Source organism: Bufo gargarizans, chromosome 6, assembly GCF_014858855.1.
Source record: "Bufo gargarizans isolate SCDJY-AF-19 chromosome 6, ASM1485885v1, whole genome shotgun sequence".
Classification (NCBI taxonomy): domain Eukaryota; kingdom Metazoa; phylum Chordata; class Amphibia; order Anura; family Bufonidae; genus Bufo; species Bufo gargarizans.
The window spans coordinates 353,717,151-353,744,640 of NC_058085.1; the positions used below are offsets into that span (position 1 = coordinate 353,717,151).

Consider the following 27,490-nt stretch of genomic DNA (forward strand, 5'->3'; position numbering starts at 1 on the left):
AGCACTGTGAACATATGATGGATCCGATGCCTCCTGCAAGTGTGTCCGATGCCCCCTGCCAGTGTGCCCACTGTCCCCCATAAAGGTTCTATCAAAGATAACATGCCCAGTGCCTGCTGTGAAAATCTGCTGCCCCTGCGCGTTCACAGCCAGCGCTGTGAACATATGATGGATCCGATGCCTCCTGCTACTGTGTCCGATGCCTCCTGCAAGTGTGTCCGATTCACCTGGATCCGATGCCTTCTGCAAGTGTGCCCACTGTCCCCCATAAAGGTTCAATCAAAAGATAACATGCCCAGCGCTTGCGGTGATTATCTGCTGCCTCTGCGCGTTCACAGCCCAGCGCTGTGAAAATCTGCTGCCCGCGCGTTCACCTAAAACAGCTGTTAAAATCTGCTGCCTGAGCCAAGTCTTCTTTACAGCCTATAACATTGCAGGATTTGGAACACACCTACCTCAGAAGCCGGACGTCGAGACAGGAAGTGACACGGGCAGCAGATTTTTATGGGCAGCAAATTTTCACAGAACACGGGGTCTCTTCTGGTTGATCATTATCAGGGGGGAGGGCGGCTCTCTTACACAGACTTCCTCTGGTACGTCAGGCCACACATACTGTGTACACAGAGCTGAGCGGCCTCTGCTGCACTGCATACACTGACATACGTGTCTTCTCTGCTTGTCCTACAGGTATCTCCAGTCACTGACCGTCTGCAGCAATGACCACATCACAGAGGAGTCTGGCCAAGGGTAAGTGTCAAGCTTGCGCCTTTACCACTGCTCGAGTAGTGGCACATGAACAGTCACTACTCTGGAAGCAGAAACAGAGCCTCTGTGTTTGCGGAGCTACTCAGAGCAGAGACGCAGTTGAGTGATTGTCAGGGCCAGGCGAGATGTCCATCTGCGACATGCGCCTCCCGCCAGGGCCCCTCTCTATCGTGTCCCAGGTGTAGTAGGAATTGCTGAGTGGTGTAGTGCGGCATAAATGTCTCTTATTGTGTCACGGTGCTCCTACTTGGATACTGCTGGAGCCCAGGCTTTGGCTCTGAAGCAATAAAAAGGGGGAATAATTGAGGGATGAAGGAAAAATAACTTGAGTCCAGACCTTGTTGTGAAGTTCAACGGCCACTTTACTTGAATAAATGTTTCTCCCAAACAGTTTTCAGGCTTTGTCTTGGTTCCAGCAGGCTTTAGTATAAACTGGCAGGCAAACTCTGCTTTACCTCCTTATCTCTGCTGTACTGACAAGCTAGCTTAGTCACTTTGTTTTCTTCTTTATGCTGCACCTCTCTCCTTAGTCTGACTTAGTTTCTGCCAGAGGACTGTGCACTTGGCTTCTGAGGCTTCAAATCTCTGTCTCCATGGCCAACAGAGCTTAGGGTGCTCTGGCTGACAGGGGCACGTCCAGCAGAAATGTGCCCCTGTACACCCTTCCCTTATCTAGGGAAAACTAGAACTGCCACCCCTCTTTCTGTTAGCAAGCAGGACTCGCCCACTTCTGCCCAAAAGGGGGAGAATAGAATGGCGAGTTCCAATCTGTCTAAGTATAGCTCTGCCAGAAACGCTGCCACCTGCTGGTGAAGCAGGCACATTACATGTAAACAGTTGCATAACAATATTATCAATGCACAATATGGAGAGGACCGGGAACAAAATACATAAGATGACATGCAGGTTAGACCAGTAGAGATAGTAGCAGGGTGCAGGAGTGGTAACTCTGGGGTGTTACGCATCCCTATCAGTCAAGTTTCTTCACCTGCAGGGTTAGCACAGATGCTCTGCTTCCAATAGCAAAGCAGTGACTGCGCATGCACTGCTACACTTTTGGTAGTGGTGTATGAACAGTCACTGCACTGGAAGCAGCTTTTGTGCTTGCGAGCATCATCTTTCCTGGTCCTGTCAATCAAGCAGAATAGAGGAGCTTCTTTTTTAGCGGGGTCAGTATGGTGCACAGCATGACTGACTAAAATTTAGCAACTTTTTCAGGTTTTGGAGCCCTGCTTGCCCTAGTTGGTGTAGATTGGCATTTTGTCTCAGCAACCTGTCACGAGGGTGTCACGACCTATCGCTGACCCTGTTGTGTCAGGGGTCAGAAGGTCGCAGCGGGTGGCTACTCACTCGGTTTCAAGAGATCGCTCCATGACCTAGTGGTGGGAATAGATTCTGGTCCAGGTTTTCCTGCTTAGGTTTGCGATCCTTTTTGTCCCAGTTAGGAATCTGTAGCTTTTCCTTTCAGCTGTTCTCTGTCAGCCACTCCCAGCTACTATATATTCTCCCTTTCTGCTTCCCTTGTTGCAAGATATAGACCTTCCTTTCCAGATCTTCTAGTCTGACCTCTGGTGGAGTTGAAGTTGCTAAGGAGCTGTTGGAACTGGAGCTGTTGGATCTCCGGTTCTCTCCTGTTTGTTGTCTCTCTTCGGGAATTGTTTGTGGTGTTTCTGTTGTTTGTCCTTTCCCTGTTGTTACCCTAGGTGTCAGTGGTGAGGACTTGTGCTCCCACCGCCCTATTCACTACCTAGGGCTTATTTCAGGGTAAGCCAGGGACGAGGGACCTGATCGGCGTATGGGTTAGCAGCCCGTCTAGGGACATCAGGGCAGCCAGGTGCCAGCGCATGTCTGTTACCTGCCATATCAGACGTGATAGAACCTGCACAGATGCGCAACAATTATTAAGAAGCATGCACTTCTTCCTAATTATGTCACATCTGGTGCTAGTAGGGGATAAATTAAAACCAGCGTAATATTCTTGGGTTTGAGTGGCAGTTAGCACTGTTCTGGTCTCCTCTAGATGTTTGTATGATCTACTTTTTCTATGTACTGATTAAATATATATAATTTCAGGCAGCGCTGCCCCAGGACCGGTACCGGAGGGAGTCATCCGGATTTATGGCATGAGATTCTGTCCCTATGTCCAAAGAGCAATCCTTGTCTTGGTTGCCAAAGGAATCAAGTAGGCACCCAATTTTGTGAAGGTTCTCAACTAATGTGCCTGATGTCTGCATCAGGAATTTTTATTGCTGTAAAGATATTATGTGATCTCAAGCTCCTAGAGAATGCCAAGTGGCGAGTGGTACAAGTCACCTCCCCTCCCCTTCAGGACGGCACGGCAGCACAGAATTACCTCCATCCCCCTCCCCAGCCAGCCCACCCCCCGTTCAGGATGACCGAGCGGAGCAGAGCGTCAGCTGTAACACACACTCTTCCATGCCACGGTCCTTAGGGCCCACTGTATGGAAGGGGCTAATCATCGTGCCGCTGTACTGCTGTAGCAGCGTCCCAATGGTTACCATGGCAACCAGACGTCTTCACAGGCATCAGGCTTGCCATAGTACAGGCATCAGGCTTGCCATAGTATGTCTGAGCCTGATCAGGCTAAGTGTAATTGAAAATACACTGCAGTACACTATACAGTGTATTGTAGAGGCATCAGACCCACTGGATCTTCAAGAACCAAGTAGGTATGGGTAAAAAGTACTTTCCCTACAGAGGAAACGCCATATAAAAAAACATGATAGAATATAATAGAATTGAAATTGTGCCCACCTCCCTTCCCAAAAAAATTGTATGAGTCATATGTACCCAAAGTTAGCACCAATCAAACTGTCACCTTATTCCACAAAAATTAGCCCCTACCTATGACAATTGCCCCAAAAATATAAAAAAATATGGCTTTCAGAAAATGGAAACTCAAAAACATGATAAAAAAAAAAATGCTTTTATTGTGTAAAATTAAATTTAAAAAAGCACATATTAGGTATTGCCGCATTCGTAATGACCTGCTCTATAAAAATATCACATGAGCTAACCCCTCTGATGACTGCCGTAAAAAAAAAATATATAAAAACCGGGCCAAAAATGCAATTTTTTTATCACCTTACATCACAAAAAGTGTAATACCAAGCGATCAAAAAGTCATGTTTCCCAAAATGGTTCCAATTAAACAGTCATCTCATCCCGCAAAAAATGAGCTCCTACATAAGACAATCACCCCAAAAAATGCTCTTATTGTGTAAAACTAAAATATATACAGTGGGATGCGAACTTTTGGGCAACCTTGTTAATCGTCATGATTTTCCTGTATAAATCGTTGGTTGTTACGAAAAAAAATGTCAGTTAAATATATCATATAGGAGACACACACAGTGATATTTGAGAAGTGAAATGAAGTTTATTGGATTTACAGAAAGTGTGCTATAATTGTTTAAACAATTTATACAGGCCTTTCAATTAACAAAGTTGCCCAAACTTTAGCATCCCACTGTATATATAAAAAAAAAAAAAGGCATATCAGGTATAGCCGCGTCCGTAACAACCTGCTCTATAAAAATATCACATGAGCTAACCCGTCTGGTGAACACTGTAACAAATAAAATATAAACCGTGGCAAAATAAAATACATTTTTTATCACCTTACAACACAAAAAGTGTAATACCAAGCGATCAAAAAGTCATATGTGCCCTAAAATGGTACCAATCAAACCATCATCTCATACCGCAAAAAATGAGACCCTACCTAAGATAATCGTCCAAAAAATGGGTTTACAAAATGGAGACACTGCATATACTGCAGGAGTAACCCTAATATATATACATATACAGACGTGGACAAAATTGTTGGTACCCTTTGGTCAATGAAAGAAAAAGTCACAATGGTCACAGAAATAACTTTAATCTGACAAAAGTAATAATAAATTAAAATTCTATAAATGTTAACCAATGAAAGTCAGACATTGTTTTTCAACCATGCTTCAACAGAATTATGTAAAAAAATAAACTCATGAAACAGGCATGGACAAAAATGATGGTACCCCTAGAAAACACAGAACATAATGTGACCAAAGGGACATGTTAATTCAAGGTGTGTCCACTAATTAGCATCACAGGTGTCTACAACCTTGTAATCAGCCATTGGGCCTATATATATGGCTCCAGGTAATCACTGTGTTGTTTGGTGATATGGTGTGTACCACACTCGACATGGACCAGAGGAAGCAAAGGAAAGAGCTGTCTCAAGAGATCAGAAAGAAAATTATAGACAAGCATGTTAAAGGTAAAGGCTATAAGACCATCTCCAAGCAACTAGATGTTCCTGTGAGTACAGTTGCACATATTATTCATAAGTTTAAGATCCATGGGACTGTAGCCAACCTCCCTGGACGTGGCCGCAGGAGGAAAATTGATGACAAATCTAAGAGACGGATAATCCGAATGGTAACAAAAGAGCCTAGAAAGACTTCTAAAGAGATTCAAGGTGAACTTCATGCTCAAGGAACATCAGTGTCAGATCGCACCATCCGTCGTTGTTTGAGCCAAAGTGGACTACATGGGAGACGACCAAGGAGGACACCATTGTTGAAAACGAATCATAAAAAAGCAAGACTGGAATATGCCAAACTACATGTTGACAAGCCACAAAGCTTCTGGGAGAATGTCCTGTGGACAGATGAGACAAAAATCGAAGTTTTTGCCAAGGCACATCAGCTGTATGTTCACAGACGAAAAAATGAAGCATATCAAGAAAAGAACACTGTCCCTACTGTGAAACATGGAGGAGGCTCTGTTATGTTCTGGGGCTGCTTTGCTGCGTCTGGCACAGGGTGTCTTGAATCTGTGCAGGGTACAATGAAATCTCAAGACTATCAAGGAATTCTAGAGAGAAATGTACTAGCCAGTGTCAGAAAGCTTGGTCTCAGTCGCAGGTCATGGGTCTTGCAACAGGACAATGACCCAAAACACACCGCTAAAAACACCCAAGAATGGCTAAGAGGAAAAAATTGGACTATTCTAAAGTGGCCTTCTATGAGCCCTGACCTCAATCCTATTGAGCATCTTTGGAAGGAGCTGAAACATGCAGTCTGGAAAAGGCACCCTTCAAACCGGACACAACTGGAGCAGTTTGCTCATGAGGAGTGGGCCAAAATACCTGCTGAGAGGTGCAGATGTCTCATTGACAGTTACAGGAAGCGTTTGATTGCAGTGATTGCCTCAAAAGGTTGCGCAACAAAATATTAAGTTAGGGGTACCATCATTTTTGTCCATGCCTGTTTCATGAGTTTATTTTTTTACATAATTCTGTTGAAGCATGGTTGAAAAACAATGTCTGACTTTCATTGGTTAACATTTATAGAATTTTAATTTATTATTACTTTTGTCAGATTAAAGTTATTTCTGTGACCATTGTGACTTTTTCTTTCATTGACCAAAGGGTACCAACAATTTTGTCCACGTCTGTATATTTATTTATGACAATGGCAGCACATCAGGCCAAATATAAATTTGGAGGTGCTGGCCAATGGATCCAGCAACAAATCCAGGACAATATAAGAATAAAAAATAATGGCAGCACTCTGACAAAAAATAAATAAAAAGAAAAACACTTTATTCACCTCTGTAGTCACAACTAGGGATGAGTGAACTAGTGTTTCAAGTTCGGCGTAAAAGGTTCAGGTTCGGGATATCTAAGAATTCTGTTATGGATTTCGCTACCATGGACCATGGTCCGTGTTAGCCGAATCCAAAACGGAATTCTTAGATAACCTGAACCTTGTACGCCGAACTTTAAACACTAGTCGCAATGTTTCAGCTCATAGGTTGAAAAAAGGCTCTGTGAATGAGATGAAAACATTGGTACCACACCACAGGAGTGAATAAAGTGTTTGAGAGTGCAGGCATTTATTTATATATATATATATATATATATATATATTATACTCGCCTAAAGAATTATTAGAATTATAAAGGACTAGTGATGAGCGGCAGGTGCCATATTCGATTTCGACGAAATTCGCGAATATTCGATAGAATATTCGTTTTATATTCGTCGAAATCGAATATTCGTCATTATTCTTGTTATCGCGATTAATATGCGATTTAAATAATCGAATTTCGATTTTAACTTAAAGGCTACTCTCCTATTGAAATTGCAATTCGATTTTTTCAAGTTATAATAATCGAATTTCGATTTTAACTTAGCACTGCTATATGCCATATTAGGCTAACTAATATGGCATATAGCAGTGCTAAGTTAAAATCGAAATTCGATTATTATAACTTGAAAAAAATCGAATTGCGATTTCAACGTAATTCTCAAATCCGACAGTACATTCTAGTATATGGAGTCGTTCCCATGGTGATGGGGACGCTCCATAAGCATGGAATATGGCTTCAATGGCTTGGTAGAATTAGCGAATTGACGAATATATTCGTTATATTCCACAAAACGAATATAACGAATGTATTCGTCATATTCCACAAAACGAAGATAACGAATGTATTCGTCATATATCACAAAACGAAGATAACGAAGTATTCTGCATCTTCATTTTAGCTACCTATTCATCAATTTCGCTAATTCTAGCAATGATATAGGAAAGTTGACTATAGAGACAGCTAAGTGTAATTCGCTATGCGATTATATGACTGCTTTTTTTTATAAATAGTATAATTATAATAATTATCAGGTATTATAATTATTCTATTTATTTTAAAAAAAAGCAGTAATATAATCGCATAGCGAATTAAACTTAGCTGTCCAGTCAGTGCCCGTTGCCGCTTCTGCCGACTTCCATGCTCATAGAGCGTCCCCATCACCATGGGAACATCTCCATATACTAGAATGTACTGTCGGATTTGAGAATTACGTTGAAATCGCAATTCGATTTTTTCAAGTTATAATAATCGAATTTCGATTTTAACTTAGCACTGCTATATGCCATATTAGTTAGCCTAATATGGCATATAGCAGTGCTAAGTTAAAATCGAAATTCGATTATTATAACTTGAAAAAATCGAATTGCGATTTCAACGTAATTCTCAAATCCGACAGTACATTCTAGTATATGGAGATGTTCCCATGGTGATGGGGACGCTCCATGAGCATGGAAGTCAGCAGAAGCGGCAACGGGCACTGACTGGAGCAGCCAGGAAGCCAGGAATCCAAAGGACAGGTAAGAACAACTTTAGGGAAGTGGGAAAGAAAAAAATATAACACTAAAAAAAAAAAAAAAAAAAACGAATATTCGAAATATCGAATTTATATCACTATATTCGAAATATTCGCGAATTAGCGAAGTGCCGATATTCGCGAAAAAAATTCGATATTCGAATATTCGCGCTCAACACTATAAAGGACCCCCTTTTCCCTTCAGAACTGCCTTAATTCTATGTGGCATTGATTCAACAAGGTGCTGATAGCATTCTTTAGAAATGTTGGCCCATATTGATAGGATAGCATCTTGCAGTTGATTTGAGGGATGCACATCCAGGGCACGAAGCTCCCGTTCCACCACATCCCAAAGATGCTCTATTGGGTTGAGATCTGGTGACTGTGGGGGCCATTTTAGTACAGTGAACTCATTGTCATGTTCAAGAAACCAATTTGAAATGATTCGAGCTTTGTGACATGGTGCATTATCCTGCTGGAAGTAGCCATCAGAGGAGATGGGTACATGGTGGTCATGAAGGGATGGACATGGTCAGAAACAATGCTCAGGTAGCCCGTGGCATTTAAACGATGGCCAATTGGCACTAAGGGGCCTAAAGTGTGCCCAGAAAACATCCCCCACACCATTACACCACCACCACCAGCCTGCACAGCGGTAACAAGGCATGATGGATACATGTTCTCATTCTGTTTACGCCAAATTCGGACTCTACCATTTGAATGTCTCAACAGAAATCGAGACTCATCAGACCAGGCAACATTTTTCCAGTTTTCAACAGTCCAATTTTGGTGAGCTTGTGCAAATTGTAGCCTCTTTTTCCTATTTGTAGTGGAGATGAGTGGTACCCGGTGGGGTCTTCTGCTGTTGTAGCCCATCCGCCTCAAGGTTGTGCGTGTTGTGGCTTCACAAATGCTTTGCTGCAGACCTCGGTTGTAACGGGTGGTTATTTCAGTCAACGTTGCTCTTCTATCAGCTTGCATCAGTCGGCCCATTCTCCTCTGACCTCTAGCATCAACAAGGCATTTTCGCCCACAGGACGGCCGCATACTGGGTGTTTTTCCCTTTTCACACCATTCTTTGTAAACCCTAGAAATGGTTGTGCGTGAAAATCCCAGTAACTGAGCAGATTGTGAAATACTCAGACCGGCCCGTCTGGCACCAACAACCATGCCACGCTCAAAATTGCTTAAATCACCTTTCTTTCCCATTCTGACATTCAGTTTGAAGCTCAGGAGATTGTCTTGACCAGGACCACAACCCTACATGCATTGAAACAACTGCCATGTGATTGGTTGACTAGATAATCGCATTAATGAGAAATAGAACAGGTGTTCCTAATAATTCTTTAGGTGAGTGTGTGTAATAAATATATATATATATATATATATATATATATATATGTCATTTTTCAAACTGGTGTAAAGTAGAACTCGCTTAGTTGTCCCTAGCAACCAATCAGACTCCACCTTTCATTTTTCACAGCTCCTTTGGAAAATGAAAGGAGGAATCTGATTGGTTGTTATGGGTGACCCTGTGTACGTCTATGTGTACATAGCATTGTGTGTCGTCATACTGTCATACTGTACTAATCTGTGTGGGAAAAGTGAGCGCTCACTGTGCGGACTGCACACAATACTGTATTCAGAACAGAGTGCATGTAGTGAGAGCTGTCAGCAATTTTACTTTGCTGACACTGATACATCGCTGGCCGCTATGCTGCACAGCACGGCCTGCGATGCATCAGCGGGGAGGGAGGAGGGGCTGTAGGTCGGCAACTCGCAACGGGGCCCGGTGCAGTTACTGTACTCTTACACCAGGCCCCCGATAGCAGTGTCATCCACAGATGCCCCCCATAACAGTGTCATCCGCAGATGCCCCCCATAACAGTGTCATCCGCAGATGCCCCCCATAACAGTGTCATCCGCAGATGCCCCCCATAACAGTGTCATCCGCAGATGCCGCCCCCCCTAACAGTGTCATCCGCAGATGCTGCCCCCCCTAACAGTGTCATCCGCAGATGCTGCCCCACCCTAACAGTGTCATCCACAGATGCCGCCCCCCCTAACAGTGTCATCCGCAGATGCCGCCCCCCCTAACAGTGTCATCCGCACTGTCGAAGCCGAACAAGGACAACATCTGCATGGAGTTTGTATGTTCTCCCCGTGTTTGTTCTCCGGTTTCCTCCCACACTCCAAAAACATACTGATAGGGAGGGAGCTTAGATTGTGAGCCCCATTGCGGACAGCTTGATGCTAATGTCTGTAAAGAGCTGCGGAATATAGCAGCGCTATATAAATGCGTAAAATAAATAAATGAACTGTCCTAATATCAGCCTGTTATCATGAGCATTTCTTTTTTTTAAAGCGAGGACTATATTAAAATATGCTGGTGTATAGTAATTTACAGTGATCTGTGGTGTGCTTGTACTTGTTTTTAATATTTTATTTTGCCACTGGTTTAATTATCTCTGAATCCACCCTCATACATTATTTTCCTTTGTTTAGACATGAAGTCGTCAACATTAACCTAAAGAACAAGCCGGACTGGTTTTTTGAGAAAAGTCCCCTGGGATTGGTGCCGTCTATTGAAACCTCGGATGATAAAATAATCTATGAATCTCTAATTATTTGCGACTATCTGGATGAAGCCTTTCCCGGGGTTAAGCTGACCCCTGCAGACCCCTATGAAAAAGCACAACAGAAGATTCTTCTGGAACATTTCAACGCGGTAGGACATTTGGGGATGGAGAACATTTAAAGGGGTTTCCTGGTTTCATCAATATCAGATAGGTGGAGCATTTGTCTACGGTAGGAGCTTTAGAGATTGTGAGTATGAAGGAATCATACTTATCAGATTGCGGTGTGATATGTAGAGAAGAGCTCCACAGTGGTGATCAAAGCCTACTTGGGCAACTATCATTATGTTACCACCCAACCATCCTCATGGTAGGTACAACATCGACAACTTGTGATGCTAGTATACAGGCTATCAACTTCAGATTGCTAAAGGCAAGAGTGCAGAAAAATAGAGACCCTATATAACCGGTTGTGATATTGTAAGGCCCCTTTCACACCGGCGAGTATTCCGCGCGGGTGCAATGCGTGAGTTGAACGCATTGCACCCGCACTGAATCCGGACCCATTCATTTCTATTGGACTGTGCACACGAGCGGTGATTTTCACGCATCACTTGTGCGTTGCGTGAAAATCGCAGCATGCTCCTCTTTGTGCGTTTTTCACGTAACGCAGGCCCCATAGAAATGAATGGGGTTGCGTGAAAATCGCAAGCAAGTGCAGATGCGGTGCGATTTTCACGCACGGTTGCTAGGTGACGATCGGGATGGAGACCCGATCATTATTATTTCCCCTTATAACATGGTTCTAAGGGAAAATAATAGCATTCTGAATACAGAGTGCATGGTAAAATAGCGCTGGAGGGGTTAAAAAATAAATAATTTAACTTTCCTTAATCTACTTGTTCGCGCAGCCGGCATCTCTTCTGTCTTCATCTGTGAGCAATAGGACCCTTGATGACGTCACTACGCTCATCACATGATCCATCACCATGGTGATGGATCATGTGATGGACCATGTGATGAGCACAGTGACGTCATCAAAGGTCCTATTCCTCAAAGAAGAAGACAGAAGAGATGCCGGCTGCGCGAACAAGTGGATTAAGGCGAGTTAAATTTTTTTTTATTTTTTTTTAACCCCTCCTGCCCTATTTTACTTTGCATTCTGTATTCAGAATGCTAATATTTTCCCTTATCACCATGTTATAAGGGGAAATAATAATATCTACACTACAACTAACCCAAACCTGAACTTTGTGAAGAAGTTCGGGTCTGGGTACCACAGTCAGTTTTTTATCACGCGTGTGCAAAACACATTGCACCCGCGCGATAAAAACTGAACATCGGAACGCAATCGCAGTCAAAACTGACTACAATTGCGTTGCTACTCGCGCGGGTTTGCCGCAATGGACCTAATCCGGACACGCCCGTGTGAAACAGGCCTAAGAGTGTGTTGTATTGCCTATAATAGGCTGATACCGGATGAGTGTCTCCCATGTAGATTTGTGTTGTCCTCATTAACATGTATGACAGTCCAGTTTGCATGGGATATCCTGAAAGCGTAGCCTTGATATATCAAAAACATTGCTTGAAGTGGCAACCATATCATTTGATGGACTCAGTTGGACTGCTTGTCTGTAGCTCTAATTACTGTGTATGGTTTACTTCAGGTTAGAATTCTGGCATTCAATATCCTGCTTGCCAGAACAAAAAATGAAGATTACTCTGAGTTGAAGACAAAGGTCTTTGAGAAATTCAAACCATTTGAAGAGGTAAGTCTAATCTATAATTATTAAGACTGAGATCTCTGTAAAACCTAATCCCAAAAAGTTTTAAGGGGTTGTGCCAAGTTCGAAAGTTTTCTCCTATTCATAGGATTGGAGATAGGTGGGGGTCCGACCCTCAATGATCTTGAGAATGAGCAATACACCCAAACGAATGGAGGGGCAGGTCACGTATGGCAGCTGCTGTTCCATTCATCTCTATGGGGGCGCTGGAGATAGCTGAATACAGCACTTGGCTGCCTCCGGCAGTCCCACAGAGAGTGAATGAAGCAGCAGAGAGCATGCTCGACCTGCCGCTTCCTTCATTCAGGGGGATGAATTGGTGGGGGTACCAGCGGGCAGACCTCGTCTGATCAGATTACTTATCACCTATCCTTTTTTAAAGGGGTTTTATTGGAGTTAAATATTGACAATCTGTCCTTAGGATAGGTCACCAGTATCTCACTGGTGCGGGTCTGACTCCTGGCACCCCCACCGATCAGCTGTTGAATCCTCTGCACAGTATAACGAGCCCTACACCGTACCTTGTGTGGCGACTGTGCTTGACGTTACGTCCTAGGAGGCCGCATCCCTTTCTGGCAGCTGAGCTACAGGGATGCTGGGAGTCGGACTCCACAGATTAGATATTGATGACCCCTCCTGGGGATAGGTTATCAATGTTTAAGTCCCTCACAGCCCTTTTAAAAGCAGAGAAATTCACATTTTGGAAACTGCAATTTTAAAAAAATGTTCACTACTTTTCAGATTTTTATCATAACCCAAATTTACCACAAACCTAAAGTACAATGTGTGACAATATAAGGCTGGTTTCACACGAGCGTGACGGATTAGGTCCGGATGCGTTCAGTGAAACTCGCACTATTTTGCAAGCAAGTTCAGTCAGTTTTGTCTGCTATTGCGTTTAGTTGTTCAGTTTTTTTCCGCGCGGGTGCAATGCGGTTCGATTCGTTTTTCACGCGCGTGATAAAAAAACTGAAGGTTTACAAACAACATCTCCTAGCAACCATCAGTGAAAAACGCATCGCACCCGCACTTGCTTGCAGATGCAATGCGTTTTTCACGCAGCCCCATTCACTTCTATGGGGCCAGGGCTGCGTGAAAAACGCAGAATATAGAACATGCTGCGATTTTCACGCAACGCAGAACTGATGCGTGAAAAGCAACGCTCATGTACACAGACCCATTGAAATGAATGGGTCAGGATTCAGTGCGGGTGCAATGCGTTCATGTCACGCATTGCACCCGCGCGGAAAACTCGCTCGTGTGAAAGGGACCTAACAGTCTCAGAATCATTTGGATAAGTAAAAGCAGTCCCAAAATATTACTACGTGAAGTAAATGGGGCTACGTTCTTAAAGGGAATGTGTCATCAGAAAATGACCTATTGTTTAATTCAAGTTTTTATGTTTAATATTTTTAACAAAGTTTGAATGATTTTTTTTCCCATAAATTTAAAAAAATATTTTTTTTAAATCCTAAAACCGTGCAGTTTTCACACTGGCCACTAGACTGTGTAGCTATATGCTTTGCAGCAACCGCATAGACTACAGATACAATAGACTGCAGCTGACCTCACTGACCTCTATTGGAGAGTTTTTCTAGGCATGTGACCGGTGCAGAGGTCATTGTACAGGAAGGAAGTAGCTAAGCTGTGGCCATCACCTATTGATCCTGATTGATTTGTATAGCAGTGTTATCAATCATTGTTATCCTGCCTGTGTTGACAATGAGATGACTGCTGAAAAGTGATCTGTAAAGCCAAAACTGGCTGTCCTTAAGGAGTTGAAATTAAATGGAGATCCATTATATGATATTACTCTGGCTTGGCTTTGTAGCTTCCTATAGGAACAGAAACCACCATGTGTATGCAAACAGAGCCTTAAATTACAGATTTTCTAAAATATGTTGCTTTTATCTGGATCACTAATTTCCTTTTATAATAATAACATTTCTATTTCATTTCTTTAACTTTTATTTATTTAAAGGCACTTACCAAGAGGAACATCCCATACCTTGGTGGAGAATCCTTGTCTATGATCGACTACATGATCTGGCCCTGGTTTGAACGACTGCACGTATCTGATATCACAGAGTAAGGGGGAGAATATCCTTTTGCTTTTCTTTTTTTTACCAAACCCTGTGTATTGTTATGGCAGGATATTAGGAGAGCCTCTGCTATAGGGCAGTATATTAATAAAATCCCTTTAGGTTCATTCTGTCAGCCCCAACAAATAAAGGAAGGCGCTTGCATCAGACAAGTGTCCAGTTGATATCACAGCCAGGGAGTAAGATTACATTTTTGTCTGATTCCCACAACTCTAGACATGTGAGTGATGCTCAGAAGCTACGTACAGTCTAAAGCCATGTTCACACCACATCTGGTGTGTCCACTCTTAGACATTTGATGAGTATGGGACGAATGCATGGCAGTGTGACGGCACGATCAGACTGCGCAGGGTTTGTTTCTAGTCTGCTGCTATAGAAACACATTATAGGAGATTTATAATTAAGAATATTTACTCCAAAATTACACTAGCTCCCAACAAAGTAATAGCTGTGTATAATAAACTCAACTCACCACCCCAAAAATAGAATACACAGCATATAATAAATAAATGTTTTATTGATTAAATATCCAACATACTTAAAGGGAACCTGTCACCTGGATTTTGTGTATAGAGCTGAGGACATGGGCTGCTAGATGGCCGCTAGCACATCCGCAATACCCAGTCCCCATAGCTCTGTGTGCTTTTATTGTGTAGAAAAAACCCTATATATATATATATATATATATATATATATATATATGTGTGTGTAAATGAGGCTACTAACGTTTCCGGAGCCCAGCACCGGCCTGAATCCTCCAAATATCCTTCTTGCCCCCCGATGTCGGAAAGCTAGAGCGCCGTAATCTCGCGATGTGCGATTTAGCGCAAGCGCAGTGTCGACATAGTGTTCCTTCCAGGTGCTGGCATCGCGAGATTACAGGGTTCTAGCTTTGTGACGTCGGGAAGCAAGGAGGAGATTCGGAGGATGCGGGGTGGTGCTGGGCTCAGAGTCAGAGAACGCTGGACTCATCTCTCAAGCATGGAGGAGACAGGACTCGTCTAAGGTTTATTTACATATCTATAAAATCGTTTTTTTGACACAATAAAAGCACAGAGAGCTATCGGGACTGGATGTTGCAGATGTGCTAGAGGCGATCTAGCAGCCCATGTCCTCAGCTCTATAGCCAAAATCCAGGTGACAGGTTCCCTTTAAAAACCAGTAATGGCAGCATGCATACACAGGAATAAAGTGTCAGATGCCAAACTACAAGACCCATTGATAGAAAAAATCGGTATTAAATTTCCTTCAACACCATCCAAACCACGAGGGAAAGCAAAACACTTCATAGCAATAGGAGTGAGAGCCACCGGGGCGATAATCACTTAAGGTCTTCACCCCGGCCTGTTTTGGAATTGGTACAATTGTGGAGGACTTCACGCAAGTGGGGACAATGGCCTGCTCTAGTGAGCTGTTTACCAGTATGTTTAACACTGTTTTCAGCTGTTTAGCACAGTTTTTTAGGACTTTTTCAGGAACTTCATCAGGGCCAGCTGCTTTGTGGGGATTAATGTGGTTTGAGGCCCATTCTACCTCATGTGCTCTCAGCATCAGGAAACATGATGGAGCCTCTTGCCACATGAGGTGGCAAGTCCTGACTCCGACGCGCGTTTCACAATCGCTTCCTCAGGGGATTAGGAAGCGATTGCGAAACGCATGTCGGAGTCAGGACTACATTGGTCGGTATTATTTTCTACATTATGTACTCTTTGAATTTTATTTTATTATTTGCAGCTGGCTGGAGTCTCTATGGGGGCAAAATTTTCGCCTTCCATAGCTAATATTTTCATGGCTTTGTGGGAAAGACTGTTTTTATTTACGGAAGCTAACCCTTTTTTTTGGAATAATATCAAGTGGTATGGACGCTACATAGATGATCTGTTGATTATATGGGTCGGCGATGTGGCGGACATTCTAGTTTTAGGTGAATACTTGAATGAGGGGAAAGATGCAATCAAATTTAGCATCCATCATGATCCGAAATCTCTAGTATTTCTGGACCTGCATCTATATGGTGATGCCGCCAATTCAGTCATTTCAACATCAACCGATAGAAAAGAGACGGCTGGCAATACTACCGTTTGAGTGACTTCATGTCACCCACCTCATGTGACAAGGATCATACCAAGGGGCGAAATGTTGCGAGCAAGACGCAACTGTTTGGCTAGTACTGCATTTATGAGGGAAGCAGATAATATCGGTAGCAGATTGATTGTGAGAAATTATGCTACACGGTCTATAGAGGAGGCAAAAAAATAGGCTCTCTCTTTAGGCAGAAAGAAATTAATATTTTCCCAAAAAGGCAGTTTCGGATAGGAAAATAACAAAAAAAGATAAAAAAAGGGAAGCCAGCAACTTTTGTGACAGGTTACAGTAAGGAATACATGGAGATTTGTAATATCATACAGCGACATCTCCCTTAGGCCTCATGCACATGACCGTTGTTGTGTTCGTTGTTCCGTTTTCCGTGATTTTCTGCAGACCCATTGACTTTCAATGGGTCCGTGGAAAACTCGGCTAATGCACCGTTTGTCATCCGCGTCCGTGATCCGTGTTTCCAGTCTGTGAAAAAAATATGACCTGTCCTATTTTTTTCACGGACAACGGTTTGTGGACCCATTCAAGTCAATGGGTCCGTGAAAAAACACGGATGCACACAATATTGTCATCCGCGTCCGCGTCCATTTTTTTCCTATCATTTGCATGGCAAACTAAACTTAGATTTTTTTTTACTTTCCTTCATGTTTGGAGATCCTCCAAAAATAAAGGAAGACACACGGAAACAAAAACGGACACGGATCACGGAACAACGGAACCCCTTTTTGCGGACCGTAAAAAAAATACTGTCGCGTGCATGAGGCCTTATTAAACTTTGACCAGGAGTGGAAAGGGATAGTGTTTGCCCCGCAGAGCCACAACCATAGGACAAAAAAAATGAGCCCCAGTCTTTTCCAGGAATGATCAGCAACTCCACCTATAAAGGGAGCTACAAATGTGGTAGTAGCAGATGTATCTGTTGCAAATACATGTCAGTGTGTCTACATGTGACATCTACTGTGATTGGCAAGAATGACACCATAAAACTAGCTTTTGAACTGTAAAACAGATTATGCAATTTATTTATCACCTGCAGAGATTGTCTTCTACAATATGTAGGTTGCACTACAAAACAGATAAAAAGCAGAATATGCAAACATTTATCAGATATACCATATTATGAAACTCGCAATGTATCTGCAGCCAGGTTTCACTGTGCACAAAGGAGATACAAGAGCGTTTTTCTGTTCAGGGACTGGAAAGGGTTACTCTCCCCATCAGAGGAGGAGATCACAAAAGAAAACTCCTCAGCCGTGAGGCATATTGGATGTTTGATTTGGGAAGTTGCTTTCACGGGAACAAAAAACACAATCTGATTTTACAATATCGTTAAAAGAACTATTTTTATAGTTTTTCAGTACTATATATACATGCTGTCTTTTCTTTTTGATGCATTGGGTGTTGGTTTTTGGTGTCGGAAACAGTTCTCCCCTTTTGAGCATGTGATGCCGAATGAGCGAATTTCCGCTTATGTAGGAGAGGACTCCCCGGCTATCACGATCGGCGTAACTGTCACATACGTGACACGGAGGGAGGAAAAGAGGGAGGCCCTGCCCTAGTGAGAGGGAAGGTGGTGACCCCTGACTCACCTTGCGTCTGGCACCTGGCTGCCCTGTCGTCCCTAGACGGGTTCCTCACCCGTACGCCGATCACGTGCCTAAAACCCTGGCTTTCCCTAGGATGAGCCCTAGATAGTGAACAGGGCGGTGGGAACACTAGTCCGCACCACTAGCTCTAGAGGAAAACACCAAGGGGAGGACAGACAATACAAACTAAACATATAATCCCAGGTGGGCAACAACAGGAGACAACAAAAGCCCAACAGGGATCCGGAGGGAAGCACTCTGGAACAACAACCAGGATTCACAGCTCCAGTGGGTCAGTATAGATGTCCAGGCAGGAAGCTCTATAACTGGCAACAAGAGAAGTGTGAGAGGAGAATATAAGGAGTTTGGGAGTGGCAGACAAGAAACAGCTGAGGAGGAGAAGCTACGGATCCCTGAGTGAGACAAAAAGGATAGCAAGGCAAACACAGAAAACAAACACTAAGAAACACCGTGATCTTTAGACATAGAGCGCGCAGCCACCCGCTGCGACTTCCTGACCCCGGGTATAACGGAGTCAGACGTGGCTCTTGACGCCCTCGTGACAGTACCCCCCCTTTCACGAGGGGCCTCCGGACACTCAGGACCAGGTCTCTCCGGATGAGAGACATGGAAAGCCTGAATCAACCTGTTGGCGTTTACCTCTGACGCTGGAACCCACATTCTTTCCTCGGGACCGTAACCCCTCCAATGCACCAGATACTGAAGAGAGCGGAGGACCCGACGAGAATCAACAATTCTGGATATTTGAAACTCCAGATTACCATCCACAACAACAGGAGGAGGTGGCAGCGGTGATGGTTCTAGAGGTGGAACATACTTCTTGAGCAACGACTTATGGAAGACGTTATGGATCTTAAAAGTCTGAGGTAGCTCCAGGCGAAAAGCCACAGGGTTAATGACGGCTACAATTTTATAAGGACCAATGAACCTAGGACCCAGTTTCCAAGAGGGAACCTTCAACTTAATATTCCTAGTAGACAACCACACATAGTCATTCACTCCTAGGTGCGGACCTGGTGACCGTTTCTTATCGGCCATGCATTTGTATTTACCACTCATATTTTTCAAGTTAGCTTGCACCTTCTGCCATACCGATGAAAGAGATGAAGAAAACCGTTCCTCTTCGGGAACCCCAGAAGACCCCCCCTCTTTGAAAGTACAAAATTGGGGATGAAAACCGTATGCACCAAGAAATGGTGACTTGCCAGTGGATTCCTGACGGCGATTATTTATGGCAAACTCGGCTAACGGTAAATATGATGACCACACCTCTTGGTTTTCAGACGCAAAACACCTTAAATATGTTTCTAGGTTTTGGTTGGTACGCTCAGTCTGTCCATTCGACTGAGGATGGAAAGCTGAGGAAAAGGATAAGTGTACCCCTAAACGGGTACAAAAAGCTTTCCAAAACTTAGAAATAAACTGGGTTCCCCGATCCGAAACCACATCGGAAGGGACCCCGTGAAGCTTCACGATTTCACTGATAAACACCTGAGCAAGAGTCTTAGCATTAGGAAGTGCGGGTAGCGCAATAAAGTGTACCATTTTGCTAAACCTGTCTACTACTACCAAGATAACGGTTTTACCCGCAGACAAAGGTAAGTCAGTGATGAAATCCATTGATAGATGTGTCCATGGTCTATTGGGGATGAAAAGTGGCAATAAAGACCCTGCTGGACGTGTATGAGAGACTTTCGCGCGTGCACAAGTAGAACAAGTAGACACGAAATCTATTACATCCTGACGCAACCTTGGCCACCAAAAACGACGAGACAATAGCTCCAAGGTTGCTTTACTACCTGGGTGCCCAGCAAGTGCCGAATTATGATGTTCCTTCAATAACTCAAGACGCAGGTTTAACGGTACAAACAATTTCTCTGAGGGGCAAGAGGCCGGGGCGTCCCCCTGGGCCTCTAACACCTTTCCCTCTAGAACAGAGTGTACAGCCGAGACAACCACTCCTCTTTGTAAAATAGGTACCGGATCACTAACATTACCCCCTCCAGGGAAACTACGGGACAATGCGTCTGCCTTGGTATTTTTTGCCCCAGGACGATAGGTGATTACAAAGTTAAATCTGGTAAAGAATAGCGACCACCTAGCTTGTCTAGGGGTGAGACGCTTAGCCGATTCTAGGTACAGAAGGTTTTTGTGATCCGTAATTACCGTGACGGGGTGGATTGCTCCCTCTAAGAAGTGACGCCACTCTTCAAAAGCCAGTTTAATCGCCAACAGTTCCCTATTTCCAATATCATAGTTCTTTTCTGCTGCAGATAATTTTTTGGAAAAGAAAGCGCAAGGACGCCAATTGCCAGGAGACGGACCCTGAGACAATACAGCCCCCACTCCCACCTCCGACGCATCAACTTCAACAATAAAAGGCTGGGAGACATCAGGTTGAATTAGGACAGGTGCCGAGGTAAATCTCTCTTTTAGAGAGGAAAATGCAATTTTAGCGGCGTCAGACCATTTAGAAAAATCAGTCCCCTTCCTAGTCATGTCAGTAAGGGGTTTAACGATCACTGAATAATTTTTTATAAACTTTCTGTAGAAATTTGCGAAACCCAAAAACCGTTGTAGAGCTTTAAGGTTCTCAGGAAGATCCCAATCTAAAATTGCCTGGACCTTCCCAGGATCCATACGGAAACCTGAAGCAGATAATAGATATCCCAGGAATTGTATTTCCTGAACGGCAAAGACACATTTTTCAATTTTCGCATATAATTTATTCGTCCGTAGGACCTGCAGTACTTGCCTGACATGTACTTCATGTGTTTTCAGATCAGCCGAATAAATTAAGATATCATCTAGGTATATGACTACAAACCTGCCGATGAGATGACTAAAAATATCATTAACGAAATGTTGGAAGACAGCAGGGGCATTGGTCAGACCGAAAGGCATGACTAAATTTTCGTAATGCCCCTCAGGGGTGTTAAAAGCTGTCTTCCACTCATCCCCTTCCTTGATACGAATCAAATTGTAGGCCCCCCTAAGATCAAGTTTGGAGAACCACCTAGCACCCGCAATCTGATTAAAAAGGTCAGGAATGAGAGGAAGAGGGTATGGGTCTCGGACGGTTATCCGGTTTAGCTCACGGAAATCTAGGCAAGGACGCAGGCCCCCATCTTTCTTTTTAACAAAGAAAAACCCTGCAGCCACGGGTGAAGAAGAGGGTCTGATGTGTCCCTTGGCCAGACTCTCGGAGATATAATCTTTCATGGCTTGTCTCTCGGGACCCGAAAGATTATACAACCTGGACTTGGGTAATTTTGCACCGGGAATCAGGTTAACCGGGCAATCATAAGGACGATGAGGTGGTAGCTTCTGACAACCCTTTTCAGAAAAAACGTCCTCAAAGTCCGAAATAAATGTAGGTAGGGAAGCTATGGAGGCGATTAAGCAATTGTTATTTAAGCAATTCTCTCTGCAATGCTCACTCCACTCCAATATCTCCCTGGCCTGCCAATCCACCACTGGATTGTGCGCTACCAACCAGGGAAGACCCAATACCACAGGAGAGGGAAGGCCCTCCAGAACGTAACATGAAAGACGCTCCTTATGGTGGTCCCCTACCCGAAGATGTAAGTTATGGACAACGTGAGTGAGGTTTCTCTGAGACAGAGGAGCAGAGTCAATAGCGAATATGGGAATGGGTCTCTGCAGCGTACAGAGAGACAAACCCATAGTGCGGGCAAAATGGGCATCTATCAAATTTACCCCTGCACCACTGTCTAGAAAAAAAGAAATAGACTCCGTCTTAACACCAAAAACAATAACCGCTGGCAACACAAATTGAGATGTTCGTATGGAGGAAACGTATACCCCCCGGCTGACATCCTCCGCACAGCCTGGGGTTAGTAGTTTTCCGACGGTCTTTTGTTTTTGGGAAAGGAGGGACAGACATTAATGAAATGACCCATCCCCCCACAGAAAAAACAAGCCCCCCACCTACGGCGAACCTCAGGAGGACGGACCTGACGAGAAGTTCCTCCTAGCTGCATAGGCTCATCCAAGTCCGTACAGACTAACTGCTGCTTGGGAGAGGTTACCGATTGCTCAGGAATTTTCGATCTCTCCCTAAGACGTCTATCTATCCTGATAGAGAGGGACATAACAGCATCAAGGGAAAGGGGGGTCTCATACAGCGCCAGCGCATCCTTAACCCTTTCAGATAACCCAGAGCAGAACTGACTCCTGAGAGCCGGGTCGTTCCACTGAGTATCCGTAGCCCACCTGCGGAACTCTGAGCAATATTCCTCTGCTGGCCGCTCTCCCTGTAGGAGTCTCCGTAACTTCGACTCAGCCAGGGCGACACGGTCAGGGTCATCATATATGAGACCCAAAGCCCCAAAAAATCCCTCCACTGACCGGAGAGCCTGGGAACCAGGGGGTAACGAGAACGCCCAGGATTGCGGGTCCCCCTGAAGCAGGGAAATAACAATCCCCACCCGCTGTTCTTCATTACCTGAGGAGTAAGGGCGCAGCTTAAAATATAATTTGCAGGCCTCACGGAACAACACAAATTTGTCCCTTCCCCCAGAGAATCTGTCAGGAAGAACAACCTTGGGTTCTGTAACAACCTGGTTACCCATAGCAACCGCTGGGCTTACGGTCTGCTGCATTTGCTGCTGCTGTTGGAGGACAGACGCCTTCAATCCTGCCACCTCCAAAGACAGGCCTTGAAGCTGTTTTGCCAAAGCAGCAATAGGATCCATATTGGATTCTAAGTAGAGAAAAAAAAATTAAATATATATATATTTTTTTATTTTTTTTTTCTCAAAAAATAAGGGCCAGTTATAATATCACGATCGGCGTAACTGTCACATACGTGACACGGAGGGAGGAAAAGAGGGAGGCCCTGCCCAAGTGAGAGGGAAGGTGGTGACCCCTGACTCACCTTGCGTCTGGCACCTGGCTGCCCTGTCGTCCCTAGACGGGTTCCTCACCCGTACGCCGATCACGTGCCTAAAACCCTGGCTTTCCCTAGGATGAGCCCTAGATAGTGAACAGGGCGGTGGGAACACTAGTCCGCACCACTAGCTCTAGAGGAAAACACCAAGGGGAGGACAGACAATACAAACTAAACATATAATCCCAGGTGGGCAACAACAGGAGACAACAAAAGCCCAACAGGGATCCGGAGGGAAGCACTCTGGAACAACAACCAGGATTCACAGCTCCAGTGGGTCAGTATAGATGTCCAGGCAGGAAGCTCTATAACTGGCAACAAGAGAAGTGTGAGAGGAGAATATAAGGAGTTTGGGAGTGGCAGACAAGAAACAGCTGAGGAGGAGAAGCTACGGATCCCTGAGTGAGACAAAAAGGATAGCAAGGCAAACACAGAAAACAAACACTAAGAAACACCGTGATCTTTAGACATAGAGCGCGCAGCCACCCGCTGCGACTTCCTGACCCCGGGTATAACGGAGTCAGACGTGGCTCTTGACACCCTCGTGACACCGGCATAATGGAAATGGGACGTTATGCATTCCGTCATAGAATTGCGTTATGGTCCGTGGTAACGGAATCCTTGACGCAATTCACCTTTTACCACCAAACGAAGTGTGAACGAATTTCAAAATATGAAATTCGCTCGTCTCTAATGCCGAAGTCTTGATTACCTGGTGCACCACATGTTTAAAGAGAGGTGAACATTAACTTTTCTGTATGTCATGAGTAAGGACCGAGATTCTGGAGTCCGAAATGCGTAGACATCTTGGATCTTGTATGTGATTTGTGTTTGGATAAGTTTTTTTTATTGTTATTAATAAAGCTGCAAGTTTTTGTGGGAAGCTGGACCCCAAGTTTTTTATTTGGATACAACTTTTGATCACCAACTTTTTTGTGGGGGACAAGGTGACAAAAAATGGCGGAATGCATTATTGTTTTCTGCATTACAGAGTTCACCGTACAGGAACATTTTAAAAAATATTTTAATAGTTGACATTTTTGGACACTGTGATGCCTGATAAATGTGTTTATTTTTATTGTTTATGGTTTTTTATATTTAAAAGTGTTTAATATTTTTTTTAACCTTTTTTCTAATTTTTGCTTAAATTTTTTTACCCCTATTTAGGGTAGTAGAACCTGGGATCTTTTGATCCCCTAACCTATTAACCCTAATTGAGATCTGAATGCTATTCTGACACACTCGCTGCTGAGCTGTGCCTTGCTCACATCTTAGCAGGAAGGTTACTGTGACAGCCCTGAGAAGCCCCAGCAGTTAACTGATCGGAGCCCTGCGATTTCACTATGGGGGCTCCAATCGGATCCCTCTGCGGGTCTCTGTGCCTTACCTCACAGATGCTGATATTGCTGTTGAATGTGGCATCTGAGGGGTTAAATGACCAGTTTCAGCGTGACTGCCGATCCCAGTCATTGTGGCCGGGTACCTGCTGTATTATACAGCTGGCACCCACCACATATGGAACAGGCTCACCGCAGGAGCCCGCTCCATACAATTCCGTGTGCATAATGCCATACATGTACGGCATTATGTTTTAAAGGGTTAATGTGAGGCACATGGTGTTATTTATTTTTAACCTCCTTGTGTCTCACATTAATATTAAGTGACACCATCAATTACCACATGTTTCCCATAATAATAAAGGTATATCATGGGGTCACTTGCTATTAAAATGAGGCACATGGAGGTACTCATATAATGAGACCATGTCCCTCACATTAATACAGGCAAAAAGCATATAGCTCCTGCAGCAAGATCTTGCTGAATGCTGATAAATTAAAGGACCTTTGATGATATCATCACCATGTGACCAGTAACAAGTGTATGGCGATGACATCATCAAAGGTCCTTTAACTTGTCTGTATTGCGATGCTGGATGCTGATAAGTATAGGACATGTTCTACCTTTGTTTTTGTTTTTTGCGGGGCCGCAGAATGGACATACGGATTAGGACAACACATGGTGTGCTTTTCGCATCTTTTGTGGCCCTATGAAAATGAATTGGTAAAAAAATGCGGATCGGATGTGCACTGAACATACGGTCGTGTGCATGAGGCCCAACCAGGAAGATTTCCTGACCTGGAGCCTGGGGTAACTTTTGGGAAACATAATGGCGACTATCTTCATTGTCCAACAGGTATAACTAGATAATGGTTGGATACAAATAAAGTAACAACGTAGATGATTTGGAATGTACACTGGGGACATGAATATATCCACACTTTTTTATTTTTCATTTATTTATCTAGGGTTTTGGAGAAAATGCCACGTATCAATGCCTGGTACAAGCTTATGCTGCAGGACCCTGCTGTGAAACAGACCTTTATCCACCCAGATGTGATTTCCGGCTTTACCCGCCTATATTTTGAGGACAATGTAGATGCAGCTGATTATGGCCTTGACTGATGAAAATCGTATGAAAACTGCAACCTCCTTTCCACAAAATACTGATTGAGGGGTGCTATATACCTGTTTCCACCAAATACTGATTGAGGGGTGCTATATACCAGTTTCTGCCAAATACTGATTGAGGGGTGCTATATACCAGTTTCTGCCAAATACTGATTGAGGGGTGCTATATACCTGTCTCCGCCAATACTGATTGAGGGGTGCTATATACCAGTTTCTGGCAAATACTGATTGAGGGGTGCTATATACCTTCTTCCAACAAAACTGACTGAGGGCTGCTTCCCGGAAAACCTTATAATAAAATCTTTTCCAAGTATTGCGCTGTCATTGTCTATTGCAGGGATGGCCAACCTGATGCTTTCCAGCTGTTGCAAAACTACAACTCCCATCATGCCCAGACAGTCTACAGCTATCATTCTTCAGCAGGGCATGGTGGGAGTTGTAGTTTTACAACAGCTGGAGAGCCGCAGGTTGGCCATGTCTGGTCTATTAAATACGTTCAACTCCTTTAAAGTGAAACCTTATGTTGATAGGTTCCTTAAATGTCCTGTTTTATCCCCTTTTCAATAAAAGACTTAAAGGAAATCTGTTACCTGGATCATCACTATTCATGTAGAAATACTGCCCAATAGCACACAGTACCTCATTTCCAGATGTACTTTTATTTCTGTGATTCTTGTTTTCTATCTTCAGAAAATACACTTTGTTCAGTATGCAAATCAGCCAGTAAGGTGCCCAGAGGGGCGTTATTTTCTCTTGAAGGAGCCCAGGAACACCCCTCATCTAGTGCCCAAGCCCACCTTCATGCAGAGCCCAAGCACCTTATGCATCCACCGCGCCACCCAGTCATAATCACATCATAACCCCTCCCACCATCTCCTTGATCGGTGCATGCCCAGTTCCATACATAACGCCCCTGCTGCATCATATCCACCCACCCCGCCGATCAGTCACAATGGCACCATAACCCCGCCTACTTCTTCTTGATTGGCGCACACCCAGTTCCATACTTGAGACAGATGCCCTAAGTTGGGGACGTGGAGTGCAGGAGCAGGCAGTGTTGGCCACTGCATATTTGCAAGATTTGGTAGAGATAATGCAAGGAGATGGTGGGGCGGGGTTATGGTCTAATTGTAATGAGCGGCGGCATACCTCCCAACCGTTCCGGATCCGGCAGGACAGTCCCAGATTGCAGTGGCTGTCCCACTTTCTGGCAGCTGTCTCTGCTTCCTCTTTTCTGTGGGCAAAGAGCATCATCACATTGCAACCTCACATCTGATCTGCATGACTGAACGCAACATTTTCTTCTGCCAGGTGCCCTTTAACTCCTAACTCCAGTAGCGTAATAGTATGGTGCAGCGGGACGGGACTTGCCGCCAAGCGCCGTACTATTACGGCCCGCTGATCAGCAGGTGCAGGAGCTGCGCCCGCGCCATCAGCTGCAGGGGACTGGCGGTTCCCATTAGCCGGACCCATGCTGTATGCACCGGCATCTGTGAAAACACTGATGCCGACGCATTAATCCCTTCTATGCCGCGACATAGAAGGGGCTTGCTGGTGAGGGAGCCCATCGGGTCCCTGCGCTGCTGTGGCGGGGGCCCGATGGGTGAGAAGGCAGCCCGATGCCGTGCAGAGGCTGCCCAATGCTTTGCACGGCATCGGAACCTGCCTTCTATGGGTGCCCAGGAGATCCCGCCTCAGGCTGAGTCTCCTAGGCAACCTGTTAATGTATTACTCTGTGTAGTACACTAACAGGCAATGCATTACAATACAGATGTAATGCATTGCAGAGGGGATCAGACCCCCAAAAGTTAGTCAGAAATAAAGTAAAAAACAGTAAAGATACCAATAAAACCGTCACCTTATCCCGCAAAAAAGAGCCCCTACATAAGGAAATCGCTAAAAAAAACACATATCTCTCATTTGTTTCACATAGGCCTCATGCACACGACCGTTGTGTGCATCCGTGGCCGTTGTGCCGTTTTCAGTTTTATTTCACGGACCCAT

General features: G+C 44.2%; 1 protein-coding gene across 2 annotated transcripts; it reads left to right on the plus strand.

The window, feature by feature from the left end:
- Nucleotides 1–496: 496 nt before the first annotated feature.
- Nucleotides 497–26,068, plus strand: LOC122941639 (glutathione S-transferase omega-1-like). Of its 2 annotated transcripts, XM_044299038.1 has the most exons (7): nucleotides 497–593; nucleotides 688–747; nucleotides 2,839–2,947; nucleotides 10,445–10,667; nucleotides 12,183–12,284; nucleotides 14,281–14,387; nucleotides 25,324–26,068. In XM_044299038.1, exons 2-7 carry the CDS (start codon nucleotides 717–719, stop codon nucleotides 25,478–25,480), a joined length of 729 nt encoding a protein of 242 aa, XP_044154973.1. In that variant the 5' UTR covers nucleotides 497–593; nucleotides 688–716; the 3' UTR covers nucleotides 25,481–26,068. The 2 variants fall into 2 exon arrangements, with proteins under 2 accessions (XP_044154973.1, XP_044154974.1); XM_044299039.1 differs by lacking the exon at nucleotides 497–593 and having other exon boundaries at nucleotides 609–747.
- The last annotated feature ends 1,422 nt before the right edge of the window (nucleotides 26,069–27,490 follow it).

Coding starts and splice junctions, on each gene's coding strand:
- LOC122941639 (XM_044299038.1), top strand. CDS start 717: ATGACCACATCACAGAGGAGTCTGGCCAAGG. Junction 12,285..14,280: donor AATTCAAACCATTTGAAGAG/GTAAGTCTAATC, acceptor ATTTATTTAAAG/GCACTTACCAAGAGGAACAT. Junction 14,388..25,323: donor CACGTATCTGATATCACAGA/GTAAGGGGGAGA, acceptor TTATTTATCTAG/GGTTTTGGAGAAAATGCCAC.